The sequence below is a fragment of the Corvus cornix genome, chromosome 9, assembly GCF_000738735.6.
Source record: "Corvus cornix cornix isolate S_Up_H32 chromosome 9, ASM73873v5, whole genome shotgun sequence".
NCBI lineage: Eukaryota > Metazoa > Chordata > Aves > Passeriformes > Corvidae > Corvus > Corvus cornix.
This window is the reverse complement of record NC_046339.1, coordinates 16,655,783-16,679,310: the sequence shown is the minus strand read 5'-3', so window position 1 is coordinate 16,679,310 and position 23,528 is coordinate 16,655,783. Positions and strand designations below refer to the sequence as shown.

The 23,528-nt window shown below is 40.4% G+C and overlaps 1 protein-coding gene across 7 annotated transcripts in view; it reads left to right on the top strand.

Moving 5' to 3' along the window:
- The window catches only part of NYAP2 (neuronal tyrosine-phosphorylated phosphoinositide-3-kinase adaptor 2), a 136,805-nt gene that overhangs the window by 102,263 nt on the left and 11,014 nt on the right, over positions 1-23,528 (top strand). For all 7 annotated transcript variants that reach the window (XM_020584934.2, XM_020584932.2, XM_020584931.2 and 4 more), the window contains one exon: positions 6,520-6,623. In XM_020584934.2, coding sequence (XP_020440523.2) covers positions 6,520-6,623 — 104 coding nt within the window. The remainder of the gene's footprint in view (positions 1-6,519; positions 6,624-23,528) is intronic.

Sequence of the window (23,528 nt, the reverse complement as noted above, 5' to 3'; positions counted from 1 at the left end):
AGCAAAATATAAAACTGCTGTCCAATGTTTCTGCAGCAGTTTTATTTCAAAGAGTTGGTTGATCTCCAAAAGCAGACAAAACATGTTGGCCTCAATCTCCATTTGGCATCAGCAAACTGTAATAGTTGTTGAATCATGCCTTGATTTAGTTAACTGTGACTTTGCCTTACATTGCTAGGACTGTCAAAGAAAAATTTTATTTTCTTGGCTGAATTTTGACTCCTTTCTATGATTAAAATCTGAGAGCTGATTATGACTTTTCTTTCCCTGCAGATTTACGGTATTTTATTTGATGAATACTGCCTCTCATCTGCCCTGAATATTTTTTCCCCTGTCTCTTGCTGTTGCCTGAGCAACATGTTTTACCTTTACTCGGTGAGACACTGCATTGAGAATGCTGTACACAGTTCACCTCAATGAACTTGTACATGAACTGTAACAGCTCGTTCTCTGCAATTAAATTAGAACTGTAACAGAATGCAAGAAGAGAGATTTAATACTTTCGTATGAATACAAATGGTTTCTGGAGTCAAGGAGATAAAGTAATTCTGTGCTAGTAATCAGAACTTAGATTTACCACAGGACCAAATAAAATCAAGGCAGTCCCCAGTACGGTTGTCGCTGCTGTTGCTCTCTCTTTGCAACATTGTAGATAACAGAAAAAAAGGCTACTTTTTTTTGTGCAGACATGTCCTTGAAACACCACAGTTTGGTACCTGCCTCCTATTTCACACTGGTACAGGCATTTATTAGGGCAACATTGGAATAAATTTTTAAAAAAGGGGTTGAATTGCTATGCTGTAAAAGAGAAAGGGTGTGAACGGACTTCCCACGTGTGCTCATCAGGCAGCTGTGCTCCAGCACAGATGAGCTGGGAATTGGGATGGCCTGAGCAAAATCCTGAGTGAGAATACTGATTTTTGGTGGGTTCTCCCCAACTCTGAAATTGCTAGTAAGAGGGAGAATGAGCCATCTCCAAACAGAATCTTGAACTTTCTGTCCATTTTGTTCCAAGAGACTAGACTGTCAGCTGCACACAGCTATCACTGTCTCTAATGCCTGATTGCTCTGTGACAGAATTTGTAAAGGGCACTTTCTGTTTCTTGGCATCCTATAATTTCTTATGGGGCATGGTGACTTTTAGGAAAGTCAGTGCAATTGTAGTGAACAGCCAAACACAATCTGTAACACAGAATCTGTATAACTTCACTCCAGGAGACTTGAAGAGTATTTTCTGGAATGTTGCTGATTTTTTCCTAACTGCAACGAAGAAGCATTTTGCATTGCCACCTGCTGCTGAAGACAGGCACTGCCCTGCCTTTAAAAATCTCAGATGCTCTATTGTGTCCTGGTTTTGAATCACCACCAGCTTGTCACTCAGCCAGCCATAAGTATTCCATCTGAAAATGTTGTATATAAGCAGGAAGGGAGTAAATGTTCACCCTTCACTGGAATTACTGGCCATCGTTGTTTATTTCTAAAAGTAATGAATATTTTAAGTTTATCTCTTTGGGAATAGGGCAAAGCCTGGGAAGCCCAGAGTGCAAGGTGTATCCATTGGTGTAAGAAGGGAATAGCAGCAAAATATGAGTTCATGCCAGCCAGGTCTGCTTCACACAAAGACAACTCAGTACTCCTACCAACCTGCATTTTCTCCTCACAGGCAGTATCACTGTACTCCTAAATCCGCAAGGATTCTCCAAATGAAGGCAACTTAATGCTGGGGTTTTATGTAACTGCCCAGTGAGGCCCAGACCTTGCCCGCACTGGTCATTCATATTTTCTGCACACAAGCTCTTCCTAAGCAGTACCTGTCACCTAAAATAAAATGAGCAGTACTGGGATCTGCACATTGAGGGCATCCTGCCAATGCTCATAGTCCTGGTGTGTGACCTCCTGGATGTGGGATCACACAGATTTTGACTGGAGTAAAAATATTGCCTGGGTGTAAGAAAAACACACACAAAAAACCTGAACAAAGATACATAACATTTACTTGTATTTCAAAGATGCCAGGAAACACCAAACAGACACAGCCAAATCCTATGACAAAAGCTTTACAAAGAAAATAAACACTCATATTTCAGGACACAAAGTATATTCCACTAACAGCTTTTCCCTTTGGGCAAAGTATCCCTAAACCTAAATAGAGGGTTCCTTTCAGATGTGATTTTACTCACTACCTGACTTGATTTTGAGATTTGCTAAACTTCTGACCTTTGATATCTGGTAACGCTGAGTTCCGCAGGTTCAGTGCTCCCTTTGTGGAAACTGTTCAGTTTGACGTGCTGCTGTGATATTTTAGTACTAATTGGCTTCTGCCAATAGTAAAGTACTAAATACTTTTTTTTTAGGTAATGGAATACTATGTAGTTTATCCCATCTTAATGCTGCATAATTTCAAGTTATATTTCAGCTTACTCATCTCTTTTTAGCCCAGTATGAACATACTTGGTGTGATGTATTTTTCCAGCATGCATGCTTTCTTTTTCTTCTTTTTCTTCTATTTTTTTCTTTTTTTATGTGATTGCTCTCAGCCTGTCACATTGCCTTGTTTAATTCAAAACGCATTTCTTGGCAGCTGTAGAAAATAAGCGATATTTCTCTTTTTATGTGCAAAGAAGAGACTGTGACAGGATAAGAAGCTTCTCCAATGTAAGTGACAGCCAGAGTATTTTTTTGAATTAAGATTAGGATAGGCAGAATGAAGGCTTCCTTGGATGAATAAAGAACTCTTCCCATTAAGATCCAAAAATAAAAATCATGAAGAATTGTTGTACTTCTGGAGAATATAGAAAGCCATAGAACATTGGTATAAAACTGATTGAAAATATTTCCATAAAATCTTGTGGCATTTCAGCACCGTGCTTTATTGAGGAAAATCCTACAACATCCCGTGTCCCAAATGCAATCAGCCAAGCCTCCACATCTTTAGTCATGATGGCAGCCCTTGCAGTTTTGGAAAATAAGCTATTTATATGAGTTCTTAGACACATAATTAAATACCCAACTTCAAGGAAATCCTATTTGTGTTTGGAAAGCCTGTATTTCTGTGTTGCACAGTCTCTCCTAAAATTCTCATCCTTAATGCTGCCCTTTGGATCTATATGCTTGCTTGCGTCCATGTGTAATGCTCCTGGTGCTGTCAGGGCTGAGTTTAAACCTGAGAGTGCAGTGGTGCTCGGCTCATTGCAGATGATTTTGCATGTGGGTTTGCTTGGTGTGAGGGGCCTGTGGTCGCACTCCACTGTCCGAGTGTTGTGGCCACTGTGGGTGCCATAAGAGGGGACTGAGGCCCAGTGGCCCACCATCCCCTCCTAGCACTACACTGCACCTGGCTCCCAGAGACCAGCAGCACATTTTTCATATCATGTTACAGTGTTAGAGATGTGACATTTGAAGCTGTGCAAAATAATACCACTAAAATTCTAAATACAACAATTGAATCTTACGAAAATTTTTGTGCATAACATTTCACAGCTTTCTGGCTGCCCCCAAGAATCTGCTGAATTCAAACCTCATGCTGCCCATTGATTGCAAGGGGCATTTCTAATGGCTCACATGTCCTGCATCCTCTGGCCTACAGAACCTTCTCTATGTGCTTATCCAGATGGCTGATAGAATTCAGCTCCACACCATGAATTACTGTCACTAAGGGGACTTCTCAAGAAGTCCAAGACTACTCATTTTGGATGTTAATACTGAGCTGTCTCAATATCATCCTCAAGAGAGAAACATGAATTTATAAACACTAGAAACCATCCCTGATATTTGCTAGCAGTAGTTCTTCCTTTGAGATTCTCGGCATTAAATAGGAAAACACAGACAGCCCCAGTACAGTGAATAAGCTGACCACAGCTGAAAAATAACATGCTGCAGAATACAAAGCAGTGAGATGGGCAGCACTTAAACAGCAGACCATTTATGTACTATTTTTCCCCCACAGTGGTGTGCAGTGTGAAGCTGTTACTCAGACCACTCATTACAGTAGAATACAGTATTTATTTGGTCTAAAAATATTGCCACTGAGACACAAAAGCTAGATGGAGCCATGTCTGAAGCACCTTTTGGTGAGGATCACCATGGAAATCACAAGTTTCCTCAATACTGTACCATATATTACAGGGAGATAAAGGAACTAATACTTCATCCACATGTGATAGGTTTTATTTCTTTGATGCCAGATGAAAGGAGTCTCTTTGGCAAGGAAATGGTAATCTCTTGTTGTTGCACATAGATCCAAATTGGAAATTATGACACTTCTTTCAGCTTTCCTAAAGCAAAGAAAATAATTCAGAAGCATAATCAGACAGTGTCTTGGAGTTTTTTATGTGCTGAGTGTCTCATTCTGCTTGTCGCAGCAGAAACAGAATCTCTACTTAGCAGTAGAGAAAAAAAACTGAAAAAACCCAATTCTTGTCCTTTCTGAAACCCCAGCAAAATTCCAGGAGATGAGAGATGAGATACAATAATGAGATCTATTATTATATCTGTATTACTGAAAGGAACAGTCAGAAATCTGGCACACAGACAGTGTGAAATCAGAACAAAAACAAATCTAATCAACCTTCAGAATAACTGCCCGAGTCCAAAAAAAACAAATCAGTGGACTATGTACAAAAGCAAGATTATGGAGGAGGCCAGTCTGCTCCTTTCTGTGTGCCTATGGCTGTGTTGACTTGTGGTGTGTTTACAGGCTGACTAGGAGAGAGAGAATTGAATAATGCATTTGGCGAACAGCATAAATATTTTTGCTGCTCAGCCAGCTGGATGTTAACTAACCTATTAATATTTAGTTGATGAATATTCACCCATACAGATGCTTTCATTGGTCTAAGTGCTCCAGCATAAGTGGATAGCTCTTCTCCATGCCCTATTGAATTCTGAAATATCTGAAGAAAATAAGCATTTAAGGTGACAATGAGAAAGCATCAGTGAGAGTGGAAGAATCCATTTCAGCATGTTGCTGGTATGTGGAGTAATGTGCCAGCTGTCCTCAAGTTTCCAACGTGTGCCAAGCGACTTTAAGGACATGCTGGTGATGGACATCTTCCTTTCAAGCTGTGGCCCAACCAGTGGCTAGTGGTGATACTAGAGATCCACGTAAGAAATAGAGAAATCAGTGTAAAACAAACACAGACAAAGCAGCTATGTAAATGAGGCATGAGAAAATAAATTTCAGACAGACACAGGCAAAAGACGTGCTTCAGAGGCAAACTTGCTAAATCACGACTGCACGAGGCATGGGTCCTTCCTTTCTTCTTGAAAACACAGAATTGAATAGGAGGAATTCTCAAACCTTATCTAAAAAGAATTCTAAAATTCTTTAAATTGTAATGAAACATGATATTATAATTACTTGTTATTCATGGTAAAGCAGCACTGTCAATGCTAAAAAGTGAGACTCTGCCATTGTATCAAGTCTGCCTGGTGCGTGCAAATGTTCTCAGTGTTTGCCCACTAAATAGAAAAAGCAGATGCAGGGTTGAGAAGAAGGTTTATGAAACATGAGGAGAATGAACACATTGATCTGAGCTGAGTCATAGGCTGAGGTGTTCCCTCAGCCATATAAAGGAAATGTAAGGACGAAAAAATTTCTTGGGGAGGAACAGGCAGAAAAAGACAGTTTCAAGAAAAGACAGTTTCCTCCAGACCAGCTGAACACTGGGGTAGCACATGGGTGTCAGCATGGCTTAGATATAAAAACCCTTTGTCCAGGCTTCCTGAGCTGCATGGTCACCTCGTGTCAGTGTGTACAATAGTAACCTCTGCTGGAAATCAATGGGGAGCCTTCTCAGAAATGACTCCATATAAAACAGCAGAAGGACAATCAAATAACTGTGTCATTTCTGTGCAGTTCTTCTCTAAAATGGAGCTTTCTCTCAAGGCAAACTTTGCTTCTGTTATCATCGTGATTCTGGGCAACTGACTTTGCTACTGCTGATGTTTTGATTTGTCTCTTTTCTTCCTACTTTATGTCTCTCAGTTCATTGCCACTGACATGAGATTCCCGAGTATTTTTGGTGTCATTCCAAATCCCCAAGTGTGACAGTATCCTCACCACTTTTATATACTGCCTCCTTCATTTTCTGGAATTTCATGCTTTTCTTCAGCACAGTCAGCCTTTGGGCTGCCATGTCCCTCAGCTCTGGGATGGAGAGATGAAACCAGAAGCCTCTGTAACTCCCTTAATCACTGCTGTATTACATGAGGAGCAGAAAAAGTGCTGGGGAGCAGGGGAGGGGGGAACAAGAATGCTTCTTTTGTATTCTGTCTGCTGTTTTATGCTCTATACTTCAGAGATGCCAGAGCAAAGAGGCCAGGACATGGCACGAGTCCTGCCTGAATCCCGCTTCTGATCTCAGCTTCTGCTCATAATTCAACCAAATGTCCAAGACCTTAACTCGTTACCGAGGCTGGAGTCTCCATTCCGAGGAAATCCTGGGTCCCCAGTGTTTCAGCTTGCTGCAGCAGTGCCCTCCTCCCGTTCACTGGTGTTTCTGCTCTCTTCCTTTGCAGAGTCTAAAGCAAGTTGCCGGTTAGGCCGGTCCGCATCCACGTCAGGAGTGCCTCCTCCGTCTGTGGCGCCGCTCAGGCAGCCCAGTGACCTCCAGCCGAGCCAGGTACCATCGTTAGCCAATCGGGAATGACTCCATGTGCTGCAACTTGCCAAATGTTCTCACCTCTCTGTCTGTCATTTGTTACAGTAAATGATTTTTTTGGTTTATGTCTTTATTTTCTGTGCGTGTGCGTGCATCTGTGTGTGCACATCTCTCATTGGCAATGAAATTCCGCTGGCCACAGCCAGCAGAATTTTCTTTGCTCTTAATTCCTTGTATCTTTTTCTGTCTTCATTCTGTAATATAAATGTAGTAAAACTTTACTGTATGAACTGGCTGGGTTTTTTATTTTTTCATGTTTTCTGTACTTTTTTACTGTCTTAAAATTTATCAAACTTTGATAAATTTCATCTATGTTTTTATGTAAATTTCTTTTAAATGTCTTGTCTAGAGCACTTACACCAATGTTTGTCAATGACTTGTACATACTTGACTTCTGCCCAGTTGTACTTTAATATTTGTGCCAGTCTCACATTTGGTTGGAGCTTAATGCATGATTGTATTACACTGTGATTTATCACTGTCCTGAAAACTGCTCTTACAGCAAGTGATTTTGTTTAGTTGAGGCAGCTAGACTCTCTTCAGCTGTAGACAATGTAATGCTTACAGGACTATTAAATAGTCCACTGTAGTTATATTTACTGTACATTGTTAGGAATAAAAAAGAACAAATCAAAGGGGCAACATCTCCTTTTATCTTAAACAGAGGTACTTTTTTTGTCCTCATCAGAAACAAAACTGCTACACAGGAAGAAATGAAAGCGTTTGGGTTTGGCAAATTTCTCCGATAGAGGAAAAATGGAAAAGAAATAAAGACATGGGAAACCTATACTTACCTTTATTTTATATGCTAATACTGATATTGTACCATTTTGTTGCACAGACCTGTATTATTAGTTTGACAGAACTAGCTGAGAGTAGCAATTGAAAGAAGAGGTTTTGCTTAAACATCATGTGAATGGCTTCTGTCAAAGCACTGTGGCACTGCATCACTGGTGCGTACGTGTGGTATGTATGTGCACAAGGAGACAGGAGCACAGATGTATTTATGTGCACATGCATACATGTATGCACACCCAGGCACCCTTATTTTGATGGAGAATTTTTGACTGGCTTTCAAGGAGTTAGTCCCCAAAATCCTATTGAATGTCACTGAGGTTTGAGTGGAAATCTCCCTGAGGACTGCTTTGCAATAATCACATATTTGTGTTTGTATCTTGGTGAGTTGCTCCAATAATATCTTGACCAAAGCAAAGACCACAAGAGTAAGGTTGATTTACTCACTCCAGACAGCCAGAAACTTGTTAGAAAGGTTATATTTAGATAGCCTAGTCTGTACAGGTTACAATTCTGTAACCTGTATGAACTGATTGATTGTATTACTTCTGAGTGCTGCCAGACACAAAGCCTGAGAGAACCCTGCACATTTCTAAAGCATATTTTACATAAGCAGGTCAAATCCATAATGGAGATTCAAAATGACGGCCCATTTAAATAACACATCAAGTGTTCCTTCATCTAAGGAAGAAATTAGGGTAATTGTACTTTCAAAGGTCTTCAGTGTCCCAGTGTTCCTGTAGTATATATTTTTGATTAAATGGGTCTTACAGCACACATGATGCTTTGCTGTTTACTCAGTGACAAAGGCACCTTGGGTGTTTTGAAGGGATTTTAGCCTGTCAGTTTATACTAAAAACTAAACAATAAGCCTCAAAAGCAGAAGCTGATGTGATAGAAGAGATAATGAGCCTCTTAGAAGCTGCGGCCAGGGTTCACTGAAACTGTGGAGGGAAAAATCCACCTCGATTCATACAGAAGAAAGGAACAAAGATGATAAGAGGAATTTTCAAGTGACTGTGGGAGGGCGATCTTGTTAATTGAATAATGTATGCTATGGTTGTGACTTCATGAAAAACAAGATAAACTAGTGCAAGCTTTCTCTCCTTAAGTCTTCCCTTCCAGCTGACAATTTCTTACTGTCCATCTATTATGTTGCCACTTACTATGATAACATAATTTTTAAAGGTGTGGATTTGACCCTGATTTCAGAGGAATGACAAAAGTCTTATCTCCATGACAGATACAAACATTGATTGTTCTTTCAACACCTATTCTATCTTAATGTGCAAATAATGGATGGCAGGTGAAATGTGTTTCCAACAACTGGGCTGTTAGCCCATTCACAATCTGCCAGATTGTGGCATACAGGGTATCTATTTTTGTGTGCTGTGGCTATTGATTGTATTGATACTGCTTTCCTTAACAACATCATAATGAGCAGTTAGACTTTCCAAAAGATTAAGAAGACATATTGTGTTATCCAACTCTTTGTTGATCAGATGGGCACAGCTAGCATTCAAACAGGAATATAAGATCTGGGAAAGGACAGATTACTGTTATTTGGTTTTCTCAAATCTTCATGGATCCCAGACTGATGGTTTTCAAAATGTTGAATTTGGAAAAAAAAGACAAATTTGCAACTGAGTTCTCAAAACCCGTCATTTTTAATACAGTTGTTCAAAGAAGTGGTGACTATGCTTGGTAATTGAATATAGATCTGATCTAAGGAAACCTATATAACAGTTCCAATCATATATTAGATAATTATGTAACTATTGTCATTTAACTCCCCTATGCCTTATTTTCTTATTTCTTGTTTGCTTATTGATGTAGGAATTGTGAGGATTAATCAGTTAGTATTCACAGAATATATTTATGGTATATTGGTGGTAAGCAGTAGAGGGATCACTTAAAAATAAGAAGAAAGGGCTTATAAGCAGAGATTAATTATGTGGCTGGTCTCTGATGGAGAACACTAAAAACTCTGTAGTGTAGTGGCAGCCAGCATTTAACCAACATGCTGGGCCAGATTGAAAGCCTCCCTTCTGTCCTTAGTTCTGGGAAATGATGAGGGCATTTGGAAAGAGCTGATTGCAGGAAGTAACCTCGGATGAAGTTATGAATTGTCTCAATTTAAACTGAAAGATAAACATAGGTTTATCCTGGAACTGAAGTTACTGATTGTGAAAGGACAAAGTTTAAGAAATTAAGGAAGTATCAGTGGAACTGATAATAATGGCAGAAGGGGGGACTTGGAACTATAATAATGGCAGAAGCATAGAATAATTTCCAGCTACAAAAGTGGCACATATATGTATTTTCTAAATGCATCTCTAAATAAAAATATCCTACAGAGATGGGTGAAAGTAGCAGAGAAGTATTCCAGATATGATGTATTGTCTTGTAAAGAAAGGAAAGAAGGAAATATTAAATATGCAGAAGCAGTCTATCCTCATGTGCCAAAAGACAAACCAGTAGGGAAGATGATCAGCCTGTCTGAACAGAGTTTTAGCTGGAACTCAGGAAAAAAGAGAGTTTATGAAAGTTGGAAGAAGGCACAGGCAACTAGGAGGACAAGGGTGTCATGAGGTTATGGACGGAGAAAATTAGAAGGGCTGAATCCCAGCTAGCACTTAATCTGTCTACTGCCATAAAAGATGATAAAAAATGTTTCTGTAAATACATTAACAGCAAAAGGAAGTCTGAGGAGAATCTCCGTCCTTATTTTGAATGGTGGAGGAAACATAATGACAAAAGATGAGGAAAAGGCTGAGGTACTTAATGCCTTCTTTGCCTCAGTGTTCAATAATAAGACCAGTTGTTCTCCAGGTACCAGCCCCCTGAGCTGGAAGACAGACATGTGGAGCAGAATGAAGCCCCCATAATCCAAGGGGAAATGGTCAGTGACCTGCTCTAACACTTAGACACGCACAGTAGGATATCATGTGTTTAAATTAGGAAAAATGCCTTCACAGAAAGGGTTGTCAAGCAACAGAACAGGCTGCCCAGGGGAGTGGATGAGTCTATCCTACCATCCCTGGAGGTATTTAAGATGTGTAGATGTGGCACCTGGGGACATCGTTTAGTAGTGGGCTTCTCACTGCTGGATTAAAGGCATTTTTCAACCTAAGTGATTCTCATTCTATAAAGGTACTCCAGTGTTCGCAAAAAGCTTACAGGGAATGGAGAAATATTATAGAAAGTAAAGCAAGTTATATCTTAGAGAAAAGAAGTATGTGAATAATATTAGAAGTAGTAAAAGTCCGTCTGTATTTCGCCTTTATATGGAAATGAAAACAAGTCTTTTGTAGCCATCTAAATGGACAGAGAACAGGAGCATTTAACCATTTTATGAAGTTTATGAAGTACAATAAATGTGGTCCACAGATGCCCCAGTAAATAACTCCTCACCCAGTTTGCTGGAGCCTCCGTGCTGGCACCTGAAACTTCTGTAGCAGGCATGGTCAAGGGTTTCACCCTGCAGTGGGTGAATGCTCAATCCTGCCAGGGGACACCCACAGGGAACTAAACTGTTCACTTGTGTAAAGCAAGAAGGATTTGGAGGGCACAGGTATCACTGCTAAGCAGTGATGTTTCCCTGCCATGCTATCGTTCTCCACATCTTCACCTCAGGGTAACAAAGGATTACATTCCATCGATGAGCTCAGATATCCTTGTGACACACAGGGTATATGTGCACTGAGCATGTCTGTCACAAAAGAAGAAAACGTTTCAAGCAGACTGTGGAAGTCCCTCTGCTGGAGAGCAGAGCAGCTTGCATCCAGAGTTTTAATGCACATAAAATCCTCTCTGTATCATTGCCATGCCTCTCTGAAATAGTCTCCAGCCAGCAAAACCCCACTGATTTCCATTATAAGAAAAAAAGAGATCATATAAACATCTTGGGATTTTTTTCTGGGAATGAGCTTTGCAAAGTGAGGTTTGTTTTCATTAATTTGTAGACAGTGATTGGACAATCCCATGTACTAAGCTGCATAGCAGCACAGTAGTGCATGTTTTTAAGATCCATGGTCTGAAGAAAAACACACTCTTCGAAAACAAAACTACTGATAGCTTGAGTTGTGTTTCAGCTTTCCTGCAAAGCAGAGCATATTTTCAGACAGATTTCCACAAAACTGTGTTCCTTATCTGCAAGTGTACAGCCTCTCTTCATGCTGCCTGTTAGTTTCTTGCTTTTCAGTGGCCAGACAGTACTGTCCCTTCCTGTACCCACCTCAAGGTATGTTATCTTAATTCTGAGGGTTTGTATGCCTCTTAAGGTTTGGTGTCTTCTTGTGGGGAGGACCAGGCAGTGATATCTAGCTCCAATTTAAGCAAGGATAGAAGATTTAAACTTTACAGAGACGATCAAAGTAAAATCCAGAAGCCATGCTGAGATTAGAAGGAATAACTCAGAGGAGGCAATGAAGATACATGGACAGCTAAAAATTAAGGATTCTCAACATGCATTGAAGGAATTAAGAAAAAGCTAGAAAACATATCAGCATTAACACTGAAAATTTTTGTGGCTTATTTTAGAAAAGTTGCAGCTCAGTTCATTACTTGCCTGGTATCTGCCTGAGCCCTCTGCAAGCTGAGGCAGCATTTTACTTTCCCCAGATGACCACACTGGTAAACATGACACAGAAGACACAGGATGGACAAACTAGCCATTACCCTCCAAAATTCAGGACAGCTCTTACTTATTTTATGATTTGTATGAATATAACATGGCAAAGGGGAAGGGCCTCCCAAGAGTGGACTTGACCATTGTCTTTCATCAAATTAAGTGAATATATCAATAGTTTATTTGAGAATGTGTCTTTGATAGGCAAGACTTTTAGATACAAGTTGGCTCCTTCAATTCATATCTAGGTAGATAAATAATAAAAGACTTGTAAAAGAACCAAGTGCCGGGGGAGACTGGTGTCTGGGGCTGGCAGGCCGAGGGAGCTGCAGTACACACATGGAAACCCAAGGTTCAGAATGGTGGGAAGCACATACCAGGAGTTGTCCAGCACAGTTTTCGAATGTAGCAATGTAGGTAGAGAAGTAAGAAGCTGATTTTCTTCTTTGAATACGCAGCTGGGAGAGTTTGTCTTTGTGTTCATGTCTCGTTGGCCTGGGACAGTGTTAGTACACACTGGGGTGTGTCAGCGAGGACAGGAGGAAAGCCCCTTGGGATTGCTTGGGTCCGTGCCAGAGGTGGTCTGGGTGAAAATGCACTTTAGCAACTGTTCAAAATGGACAGTTTGGCTAATCCGACGGGATTAGGAAAAGCTTTATTTACCCCAGAGCCGGGGAGGCAAAGTAGGGTGCTGCTGGAGGTTTGCCCGCTGTCCCACTGAGGGCAGGTGGGCTCAGCACACCCCATTTGGCCAGCACATCCCTCATCCCACATCCTGCACCCTGTATCCCACACCCGCATCCTGCATCTGCAGGGGAAGCGGAGGCTTTGCTGGAGCCACCCCACCCTGCTCCTGCCCTGCCCCGGAGAGAGGGAGGGAAGGAGAGAAGGAGGGGGCTTGCTCCAGCCTCAGCTGTTAAATCCCACTCTTCCACACAACAGCTTAGATAATGTTTTGTTTAAGACTCAGTATTTAGGTGCTAACTGAAATGCAATCAAAATGCACACATTATATTGTGAAAAAAAAAAATTCTAGCACTAAAACTGATATGAGACCTTCAGGGCAAGTATTATTTAATTTTGTAATCCAGCTGAAAAATCCCAAACAACTATTGTTCCATTTTAAAACAAAATTGTTTGGAAGGGAAGTACTACAAAGAAGATGAGACATTTATTTAGCTGCTTTTCACATGCATCAGTAGAGCAATACCTTGCGGTTTAAGTGCAGTATAAGCTCATTGTAAAAAATTTACAAAACTTTAGGGGAATAATTTGCAATTGAATTTTGACAAGTACTGAGTACTCTTCAGCAGCACAGCTACATACTTGTCTCATGCCTAAATTCACCCTATATTGGGTCAATTAAATATCACAAGCCCAGCTTGTAATGTCTCTAGCTTTAGTTGTGAATACAAAACATACTATAGTCTTTGTATGCTTTGTAAGCATTGTGGTCACCCTGTAATTAATGATTGCAGGGGAGTGTAAATTGTTCCCATTATGGCTATAATTATTTTTGAAGGCACCTAGACAAAGTACTTCCCCAATGAATTGACATTATCATGCTTTAGTCAGCAAATGTGCATCTGAAAGTGAATACTCTGTGAGCATAAACAAAGCATCTGTGCTCTGTTATTCTCAGCTTAAAGTTGCCATTTTCCCCAGCAGTAGTGTACAAGAGTTCAAAGAGTCAGCAAACACCCTGCAGTTGTGGGGCACAGTAGCAGAGCTGGGTTCCTGATTCTGCAGTTAATGAATTCTGCTGCTGAGAAATGAGCACATATAAATCAAGATCCAGTGTTCCATATCTGATCACAGCAGTCTTGTTTTTAACTTCCATTATATGAAAGAAATACAGTCATTGCAGGTAGATGGAGAACTCTGTGGACTGACCTAGTCCTTCACCCAGTTTGAATACTAGGGAAATGGTAGTAAAAATAAAAAGTGTGCTAGTAAGAGAATTTGTGTGCTACACAGCACGGACCCATGTCAGCACTCAGTACTGTCAACCTGTGCTACCTGCACTCCCTGATGAATCTCAACCTAGAACTAGCATCAGACTCTGGTGATTCTGCTATTTTGGCTCTTACAGTGCACAAGGATTTGCAATGAAAGTACCAACTTCTGCCATCCTTGCCCTCTGGACTAAAGGGAAGAACAATACCTGTGGGCTGCTGATTAAAGATCTCAGGGGACATGCAGTCCCAGATTTCTATTCAAAGGGAATATCTAACTACTGTGCTAATTGCCACTCTTATAATTTTCTCTGTCCCTCTTTTCTCCTCTAATTTTCTGAAGTTATGAAAGTCTAGTGTGTATTTTGGACATAGAATAGCGAAACATACAAAACAATTCATGGGACAGTGGCAATTGTTTTCCTCCCCCTGTGTGAAAATGCCAAGTGTTCCTCTTGAGCCAGTGCAATGCCTCTGAGATGTCTGTCTCCGTGTTCCTGGAGCCAAGGTTATGGTTGCTCCTTTTTGATACTTGATCTTTTTCTTTATCCAAAATGTATGTCCACAGTGTGGGAACAGTCCAGTGCTGCTCGCTCTGTAATCAGAGCCCCATGGGGCTTTGGTCTGGACTTTCTATACACTATTTCTTACTTTGGATGGCAGCTTCTATTTTTGCCTGAGAAGATATTTACTTAAAGGAAGTTAATTACTCCTTATGTTTAGCCATCACATTTAATAAGTCTTGGGATAGTCACTGGATCCAAAAGCTTCTTAATGTTGGCCGCTAGGATCTACCACAATATTGATTGTGGTGGTGTCCAAGAGTCGTAGTTCTGTGTTGGTAGACAATATACATGGGACAAAGGCTGTTCCTGCCCCAAGGATTCCTAAGTTCAGTGTAGTAGATAAGAAAGTAAGAGGGTGCAGGTGGGAGTAGACTGGTAAGTGTGTGACTGTCAGGAATTGCTTAAGGTTTGGTTTTTGTGAAATTAGAAGGTGCAACACTATTCTGAGTGTGATCTACTGTATCTGTGACAATGATTTTACAGTTTTATGAGTCACTGACACAATGAAATGCATTTGAATGTCTAAAAGTGGAAAAACAGGTGTATTTTACTTGGAACACTTTACAAATTATGTCTCTCTCTCAAACGGCCCTCTCATGGAGAAGTATTTAGTGTCTGTGTAGGCAAAGGAAAAGGAATGTAGGCATAGGCCGAATCTTGTGGATGCTAGTTTTGCAAATGGCTGGGAGAAAGGAAGCCCTCTGGGTCCTACCTGGGAGGATGGACAGCCATGGAAGAAACCACAGTGGGGTACAGAGAGAAGCCCCTGGCACAGGCACTTCACTGATGGGAGACAGGGGCCAATTTTACCTTGATACAATGTCTGGAATTGACCAGTGTGTGGCCTGAGCATGTTTAGAAACCTGAATCATCCAGAGCCATAGGATTTTACTTTCTTTTTCAGACTGAATGTGCATAAGAGTCAGGGATGAGTCACCCTGAGTGCCACCACCTCGAAAGAAGTGCCGGGGCGTGAGGCATGAGCTGTGTCTGCAGCGTCACACAGCCTTCAGGGGTCTTTGCACTGTTAAGAATCTGAAAGAGTTTGGATATACATGATTTGTGCCTTTCTAAGGTGCAGCAGAGCCCTGTGCCCACGAGAGGGAGCGGTTGGATTACTTTCCACAGTTAGGGTTTTCCCTGCAAAGACAAATCTCTTGCACACAGGAAGGCAAAATTCTGCCGTCGACAGTCCAGCCAAATATGCTGTCAACATTTTAGATGAGAGCAACAACAAGAATGTTAATGCTTTGGGGAAGGCTCCACATTGCATTGTGTTGAGTTTCAGCTTGAATCTGGTCTTACATAATCAGTGCATGAGTCCAGAGCAGTGCAAATGGTTTCTAAATATACAAATTGCAAATAGAGAATGCTTATTAAAAAAATTAAATTAAAAAAAGAAAAATTAAAAGAAAATGCAGACCTTGAAGTAGATGGAATTGCCACATCCATCATCCCTCACCTCCAAGGCGTGCCTGACTGATTGGCACGAGAAGCAAATGTGTCAAAGCAGTCTTTTGCTGGCAGACAAGCCTGCTGTTGCTGTCCCAACATCTTTTCTTCATCATTCAGCTGGGTTGGCCATGCAGCAGAAGCAGGCCGGTGCATTGCTTTGCCAGGACTCTGGTTTAAGTGTGGCCCCACACTGCCAAAGCAGCCTCTGTCCCACAGCATGGGGTACAGCAGGCACAGGTGGATCTGAGCATGCACTGCTGTCATGATAGGTCCCAAGGCCCAACATGGCTTTAGTGACTCTCCCTCTCCATACAGGTCATAGCACGGGGTTTAGGCACAAAACAGATGTGTCGGGGGAGGCAGCAATGGGTGAGAGCAGATCAGCTGTAGAAGAATTAATGCCACAGCAAGAGGGTATCAGACGTGGGAACAGAGTGACCGATCTGAACACCACACCTAGAGTTTATCATCCTGCCTCTCCCTCGCATGCCAGTGTGGCTGCCACTATTTCAGCTGTGATGGAAGAGAGGAGGAGAAAGAGTATCCCATTCCTTTACCCTGATATCTTATTCTTGCATGAACTTTGTAAGCTTGTCAGCAGAGAACAGAAAAAGGTGAGCTCCGTGACAGAAACTGTTGAAACCTTTCAAATACAATGATATTCTGACAAAGAATGGAATACTACGGTATTTATGAGGTTTTCACTTCACGCTCAAATTTTTTTACAGTCCCTTCCTCGTTGTTTCTCAGATTGGGAGTTACAGTTTCTTGGACATTCACAGGACAGACATGAGAAGATCTCACGTGTGTGGTCAGAGGTTTCAGGGGATTGCTATGTTGTGCCTGGTTTTGATAGAATTGAGATGGTGTGTTTCAACACTTTGAAAAACAGCTCAAAAGAGAGGTTTATGGGGACAGATGCTGCAGCCAATGCAGCACAATGTGGGTGGTTGTTCCCTGGAAGTTGAGGTACTCTCCAGAGCCCCTGGAAGTTGGTGACAACTGTGTGTCTCTGGAGCCTGAGTGCTTGAATGTGGAGCAACAGCCAAGCATGGCCTCTGCACCCAGACCTTTCTTTAGAGACTCAGTCTTGACCACAGGTGTGCAGAGTAGGATTCACAGGAATTAGTAATGAATATTTCCAATAAAACACTTACACAGATCAATGACATGGAGAGATACAGCCTTGAAAGTCTTGTGTGACCATTGAGCAGCTGTGTCTGAGCAGTGATTCTTGCAGCTCCCTGAATCAGTGAGACCACTGTCTGTACTGCCTACTAAAGAAACTATAAATTATCTGTAAGTTCTTCATCTCATTTTTAGCTGCTCTTACAGCACTGTACATGGTTCTACTAAAAATAGGTAACAACTAATGCTAAATAAATGGATAATGTCATTTGTGTGAAATAATTTCAGTCCAAACATCAATAAGTTGACTCTACAATAATTTAATTTGATAGCATTGGTAGCATTCCTTCCTCTTCAGGGAATGTCTCTTTAAGGCATATGTAATAAATTTACTTATTCTCTTCTAAAACTTGTAAATTCACTTCAAAACTGGTTCTGAGACTTTTGTATGCAAACAATTAGTTTTGCCACAGTCCCAGAACAATAGCACTTGCTAAGTTTATTTCAAATGGTCCTGCAAACACTCTTGAAGACATTGTGCCTTGGTTAAAAATTTATTTAAAAAAAAAACCCCAGAAGCATGCAATTTCCTTTTCCCCCATCCCTTTTTCTGTGTGTATTTATGTTTAACTCAGGGCAAGAATTTTATATTATTCTTAAAGATAGAAATAAAAATTGCATGAATTCACAAAAGCATGGGTTTATATATAGGCATTCTCTGTAAATGAACCAAGCATTCTGTATCCTAGGTAGAACAACCTTATTTGTCTGCTCATATGCATTTCAGTTTCCTCCACACACTCCCACTTGTCCTCCTTTTTTGAGCTGAGTGTATTGTACCATGTTTCTGTTGGAACTGCGTGTGCCTGACGCATAAAACACAACACAGAGCAGCCAGGTTGTCCCCACCGTCTGCGCTGAGTCACAACCATCCAGGCTTTGTTCTCATGGCTGTCACCACCCCACCAGACTCTCTCGGTGTTTGTGTAGCCTTACACAGTATATTGCACTGACTGTACCTGTATAGTATCTTGTCTGTATACTGTATGCACATAAATATGTATATTCACTCATGTATGTATGTATAGGACGTTTCTATATCTCTGTATATGTATGTGTGTTTGTTCATAGTCTTTCACTAGAAATGTGTGGCTATTCATATACATTATGTGTATGTCAATTATAAAAAAAAGTATGAATGCCAGCACCCACTTTTGATAACCTACTTTTATTCTCATTTTGTCATGTTAAAACAATGAAAATAAAAATGTCATGTATTTTAAATGAGAACTTTAAAAGATTATTCTTTTTACTAATTTTTAAGGTTTCCAATTTTTCAGATCCAAAATGGCAAGTATATTGGTGTTTCTCCTGACAGTTTTCTGAAAAATGTTTGAAAACAGCTCACTCTGCGTAGTTTTGGCTATCTGTATCTTACGCAGGTCAAGTGCTTCAAGGTTTAGAAATGCTCTAACCCAGCTGGACTCTTGTGCTGCAGATCCCAGCTCTATTCACATGAGGGACTTGCTGTCAATCTAGGGGTGACTCACATTCATAACATCTTGCATGAATAGATGCTGGATACAGAAGGCTGGAAAGAAAGTTTCTCCAGTGCAGGTGGGACTTAGAAATGGATAAAAATACACAACTTTATTAATGGATTTTATGGGAGCATTACAGACTATTTTTCAGACCTCTTACCCTTTGCAGTTCACAGTAACAATAATTGCCAATTTATTAGGCATTTATTAAAACAGCCAACAATCATTTATTAGTCCTTTGTAAAATGAATCACCACACAGCTGTATGTAGGCTCACTTATCTGGCCTTGAGGCAGCAAAGCACTGGCTTATCTTAAATAGCAAAGTATTTCTGTAAGTCAGGGGGACAACTGATATACTTTTTCCAGTTGAGCATGTGTTTAGGCTATCCATTGAATTGAAGCTTAAATGATAATCATCTGTGTTTCTCTCTGAGACCTATGAGTGATAAATTTTCTTGCTTTACAGTTAATTTTATCATTGTACTAGCTTGTCCAGCTGGTCTAGTCTCAGTGCGCAGTAAGTTGCTACGGCAGCATGGCAGCAGCTACTCAGAAAAATCTGAGAGATGTTTATGCAGGAAATACTGAGAACCTTGTAGGGTGATGGATACATTGCAAGGAAGAGCCTTCACCCCAGCTAAAATTGCATGATAGAAAATACTTTTCATTTTTAATTTGAAGTTACAGGGTTAGATTCTGACACCATTCACATCAACAGCAAATTCCCATTTTACTTATAAGCTATAACTAGAATGTCCAAGGAATGCTTTTCCTCAACAAAACATAGGCTGGAGAAAGGACATATTCCACTAACTGAGATAGCAGTTTATGGGCCAGTGGCCTGATTTACAAGCCAGTGGCAGTTAGTGCACTCTTGGATTCACTTGGCCCTTCTCTTTTTTTACAGTCTAGAAAAGCACATTTGCTATCTGGTGTTTCTAATCACAGTTGTATAATTCCCAATAGGAAAGAATAAAAATGAGAGAAGACAACAGCAATATGCGTTTTTAAAGTTAACATTGGTCAGATCATGGCTCTTGGCACCAAACTTTAAAATACAGGCACAATCAGAGAAAAGCAACACTTTTTTGCTGTTTGAGTTTGTTTGCTTATGGCACAGGTGATATGTGTCTATAGGTTAAACAAGAAGCTCAGTGTTTTCTTTGTCATGCATTGTCATTAGCCATTCCTTTTAAGCTGGATATTTAAATTCCCTTCCTGATCTGGAGTTTGCCAGGTCACTCCATGAGTTGAGGAGGCTGCTGCTTTTGGTTTGGTGTGTTGCAGTCATCTTAAGGAGCTAATGCTGATTCACACACTGTATTGGCCAGCACCACCCCTTCAGAGATTCCTTTTAAACAGAAAACCAGAAGCAAGGTACAGGGAATCTCTGAACCAAATGAATCCCATTTTCTAAAGCACACGGATGCCAGTCTGAGTCTCTTGCTGTATTTCAGCCATTCTGTGTGCCAGGAAATCATGTCTATATTAGATTTGGGTACTATATTGTTTAGCCATTCCAGATAAATCACCTTTCATGATGTTGCTGTGAGGTAACATCAGATGTGGTATCTCATACTGAGGCAGGCTCTTAGATCTTTGTATTCTTCAGAAACTCTCAGTATGGTTTATAACTTTAGCAACTGTTGATTAACTGCACTTCAAATTAGAGTTAGAAATTAATGATTAATGAAGATATCTGTCTTTTAATAATGCTTTTACACATTTTTGAAGGGAAGTTGTGACCATCTACAAGAATATGATCATCTCTGAACATTCAGTGTTGGTTTTCAGTCATGTTTTCCTGAACATTTTCCCTCCATACAATCAGTACAATATTTGAGAAATGGCATTTACGCTAAGAAACTGATCTTTGACTCAGTTTCACTATCAAAAATGGAGAAATGTAAGTAAAATTTCTCATAAGTAAAACAACTTTAAAGTAAAGCAACTTTCAGTGCTGAGGCATTTTCCCTCCATACATTATTTTGCTGATTTTATATTCCTTTAATTTTAATTTTTTTTTGGCCATTTTCTTGAAAGTGCTAGAGAAATATAAAGACTTAGGAGCTTTGCTGGTAAATGGCTGTGGTGAAGTTCTTCGTCTGTCACAGCAATAAAAGTTAGTTAAATCTTGGGTTCTAGTACTGACTTCAAGAGAAATAGTGCTGAAGGTCATGTGGTTTTTTATAGTTTGGAAACAATGAGGTCCAATAAAATGGGGAACCTGACGGAATTTGTGATGTCCCCACATGTCACATTTTTGTGACTTTAGGACTGGTTTCGATGTCTTCTTCCTTGCAGTTCTTAGGTCTTCCAAAGTTATGGTCTTGTTTCCATTCACTTTCATTCTTCCATTCTCAATTTTTGGGCCCTTCTTGGTCAGAGCAGTATCTAGAGCATGTACCCTGCTGCCTTCAACTCCCTTGTACATGAGAGCTTTTGCAGTCCACAGGGGTGGGACCCAGAGGAGGAAAGGACCTTGCCCACAGCAGCTCTCAGTGCTCCATGCCACCTCTCAGTGCACAGGGGGAGGGCTGTTCATCTCCATAAGAGATTTAGACTCAGGAAGTTTTTCAAAACTGCCATGACTGAGAGTAAGAAACACTAACTGCAGGTGAGTTGTACTGGGTAGCACCCAGCCGTAGGCAGGGCCAACTGCAGTGGTCACTGGCGTCACAGCTGAAACCATCCTGCTGTGTGTAGTCTGATTCACAAGCACACATGCCACAGAGCAGCAACTTCCAGCAAGCAGAAGTGCTGGAGAGAATGGGTTAGTAACCTTCCAAGGAAATCTGGGACATGACAGTGTTACCCTGCAGCTGCTGCACTGCAAAATGCAGTACACAGGACATCTCTGTATCACTGAACTCTAGCAAAGTGTCTGTCCTTTGTCCCTCCTGTGATTGACCTAATACAATATTGTATTTTCCTTTCTATTTTACAGTGAATGACAGGAAGAATGATGGTGGGTTTCTTGAGTTCTGCACTTATTCCTTAGCAAAGGCATAGATGAAGTTTTGATTTTTCATGAGTGATCTCAATAGGAATGCACTTTGTGATGATCCACTGAGATGCATGAGATGACCTTACACAGTATTTCCAATACCAGTTAATTTACAGGCTCTTCTTTTGAAAGCACTAGCGTTTACAGAGTGTGTTAACAGTGATCAAGCAGTACATTTCAGGCAGTTGTTTGGAGTTTAAAAAAAAGCTCAGATGAAAAGAATGCGCTTCCAAACAAGATAATAATGCAAGGTCAGACAGATCTAAAACTAGACTGATTGGCAATATGAAAACAGAAAGCAGAACAATGAATTTGTCACCTAAAGTTTGCTTTATTAGTAGCCTCAGCAATAATCTGAGGGTTACTGGAAAAATTGAGGCATAGGAGTATGTGCAGAGCTGGTTGTGTGTGGAGTAACTGTGACATTTAGTAATTGAAAGCAATGAATCGTGAAACTGGAGGTGTGGAACCAGAGGTGCTGAAGGGTTACTAATCATTCGCTAATTTAATTTTAAGATAAGTATTAATTGCTCATAATCTTGAATCTTTGGGAGTTCTTGGAGTTCCAGATAGTCTTGTCAGTCATTTTTAAGTGGTGGACTAGTCAGGCCATGGAGCGCAACACAATGTAGTCAAGTCTTTTAGTGACTTCTAAGTTTGGAAAAAGGTGTCCAGAGTTTTTTTACAGTACTGCATCATGTAATTACATTGAGTGATAGTGTAGTTTTTTCCAGGGACTCTAGTTTTGCAGTTTTTATAGGGACTCTTGTTTTCATTTTTTTTCTGTGGTAGTATCATTTGAAATAAAACATATTTCCAGAAGTTTAGAAATTCAGAATAATGTAAATCTAAACTTTAAACACAGCAATTGAAATGTTATAAGATTCCTAAAATGTGTTGCATATACTGTTTCATAGGTTGAAATACCAGGTGTCAGTGAATGCTTTAAGTGTTAAATTTATACAGGGTAAGATTACAAAGTGTTCCCTCCTACACACTTTGTTAAACAAAAACTAATGTGATGGAGAAATTCTTTCCCATGTTCTTAGAGGGAAAATAGAGATTGATCTTCTGTCCCACGAAAAGAAGAATTTATGAAACGTCAGGGCAGTTTGTGTAGTTTTTAACACCTTGTATGTGCACTTGTGCTTGTGATGCAAGTATGTAAATGCACAGGATCATTCTAATGTGGTTGCTGGCATCAGGGGAAAGTTTCTGGAAAACACTAGGGGGGCTTTTGCAGTTCTGCTGTCCACTGTCCCCAGGGAGCGTTTCCAGGCGCTCCAGACTGCATGGAGAGTGTCTGCTCTCACAGCTCACCTTGCACATCCTGCGGGTTCCTGAACATACTGTTACTTTTAATCACCTTTGTATTAATAATCAACTGTTGTTTTGAATTTGGCAGTAACAAGAGAATGGGTTAGCAGTACCAAGCTGTATGAACAAGTAACTATCCTGGGCCAAATTATGCTGTCTTTCATGTCAATATTCCTCCGTAATACCTCTCTCACAGAGAGGGGAATGACTGCAGACTTAGTCTGTAGTTCCATCCTGACTTACTGACTTTTGGAAGTCACATTGGAAGTAACAACATTCAACGGCAGTGCAATGGCTATAGCTCACAGTTAGCAAAAGAAATCTTGTCCAACATAATTTTCCAAATGCTCTTCTGAAGTATTTAAAAATAATTTTTATTGAGGTTATTTTTACTGGTTTTTTAAACAAACTGCAGTCAAATTCTTGGACCCATGAGGTCCAAGTAAATTCCTGTTGGCTTCAAAAGGGTG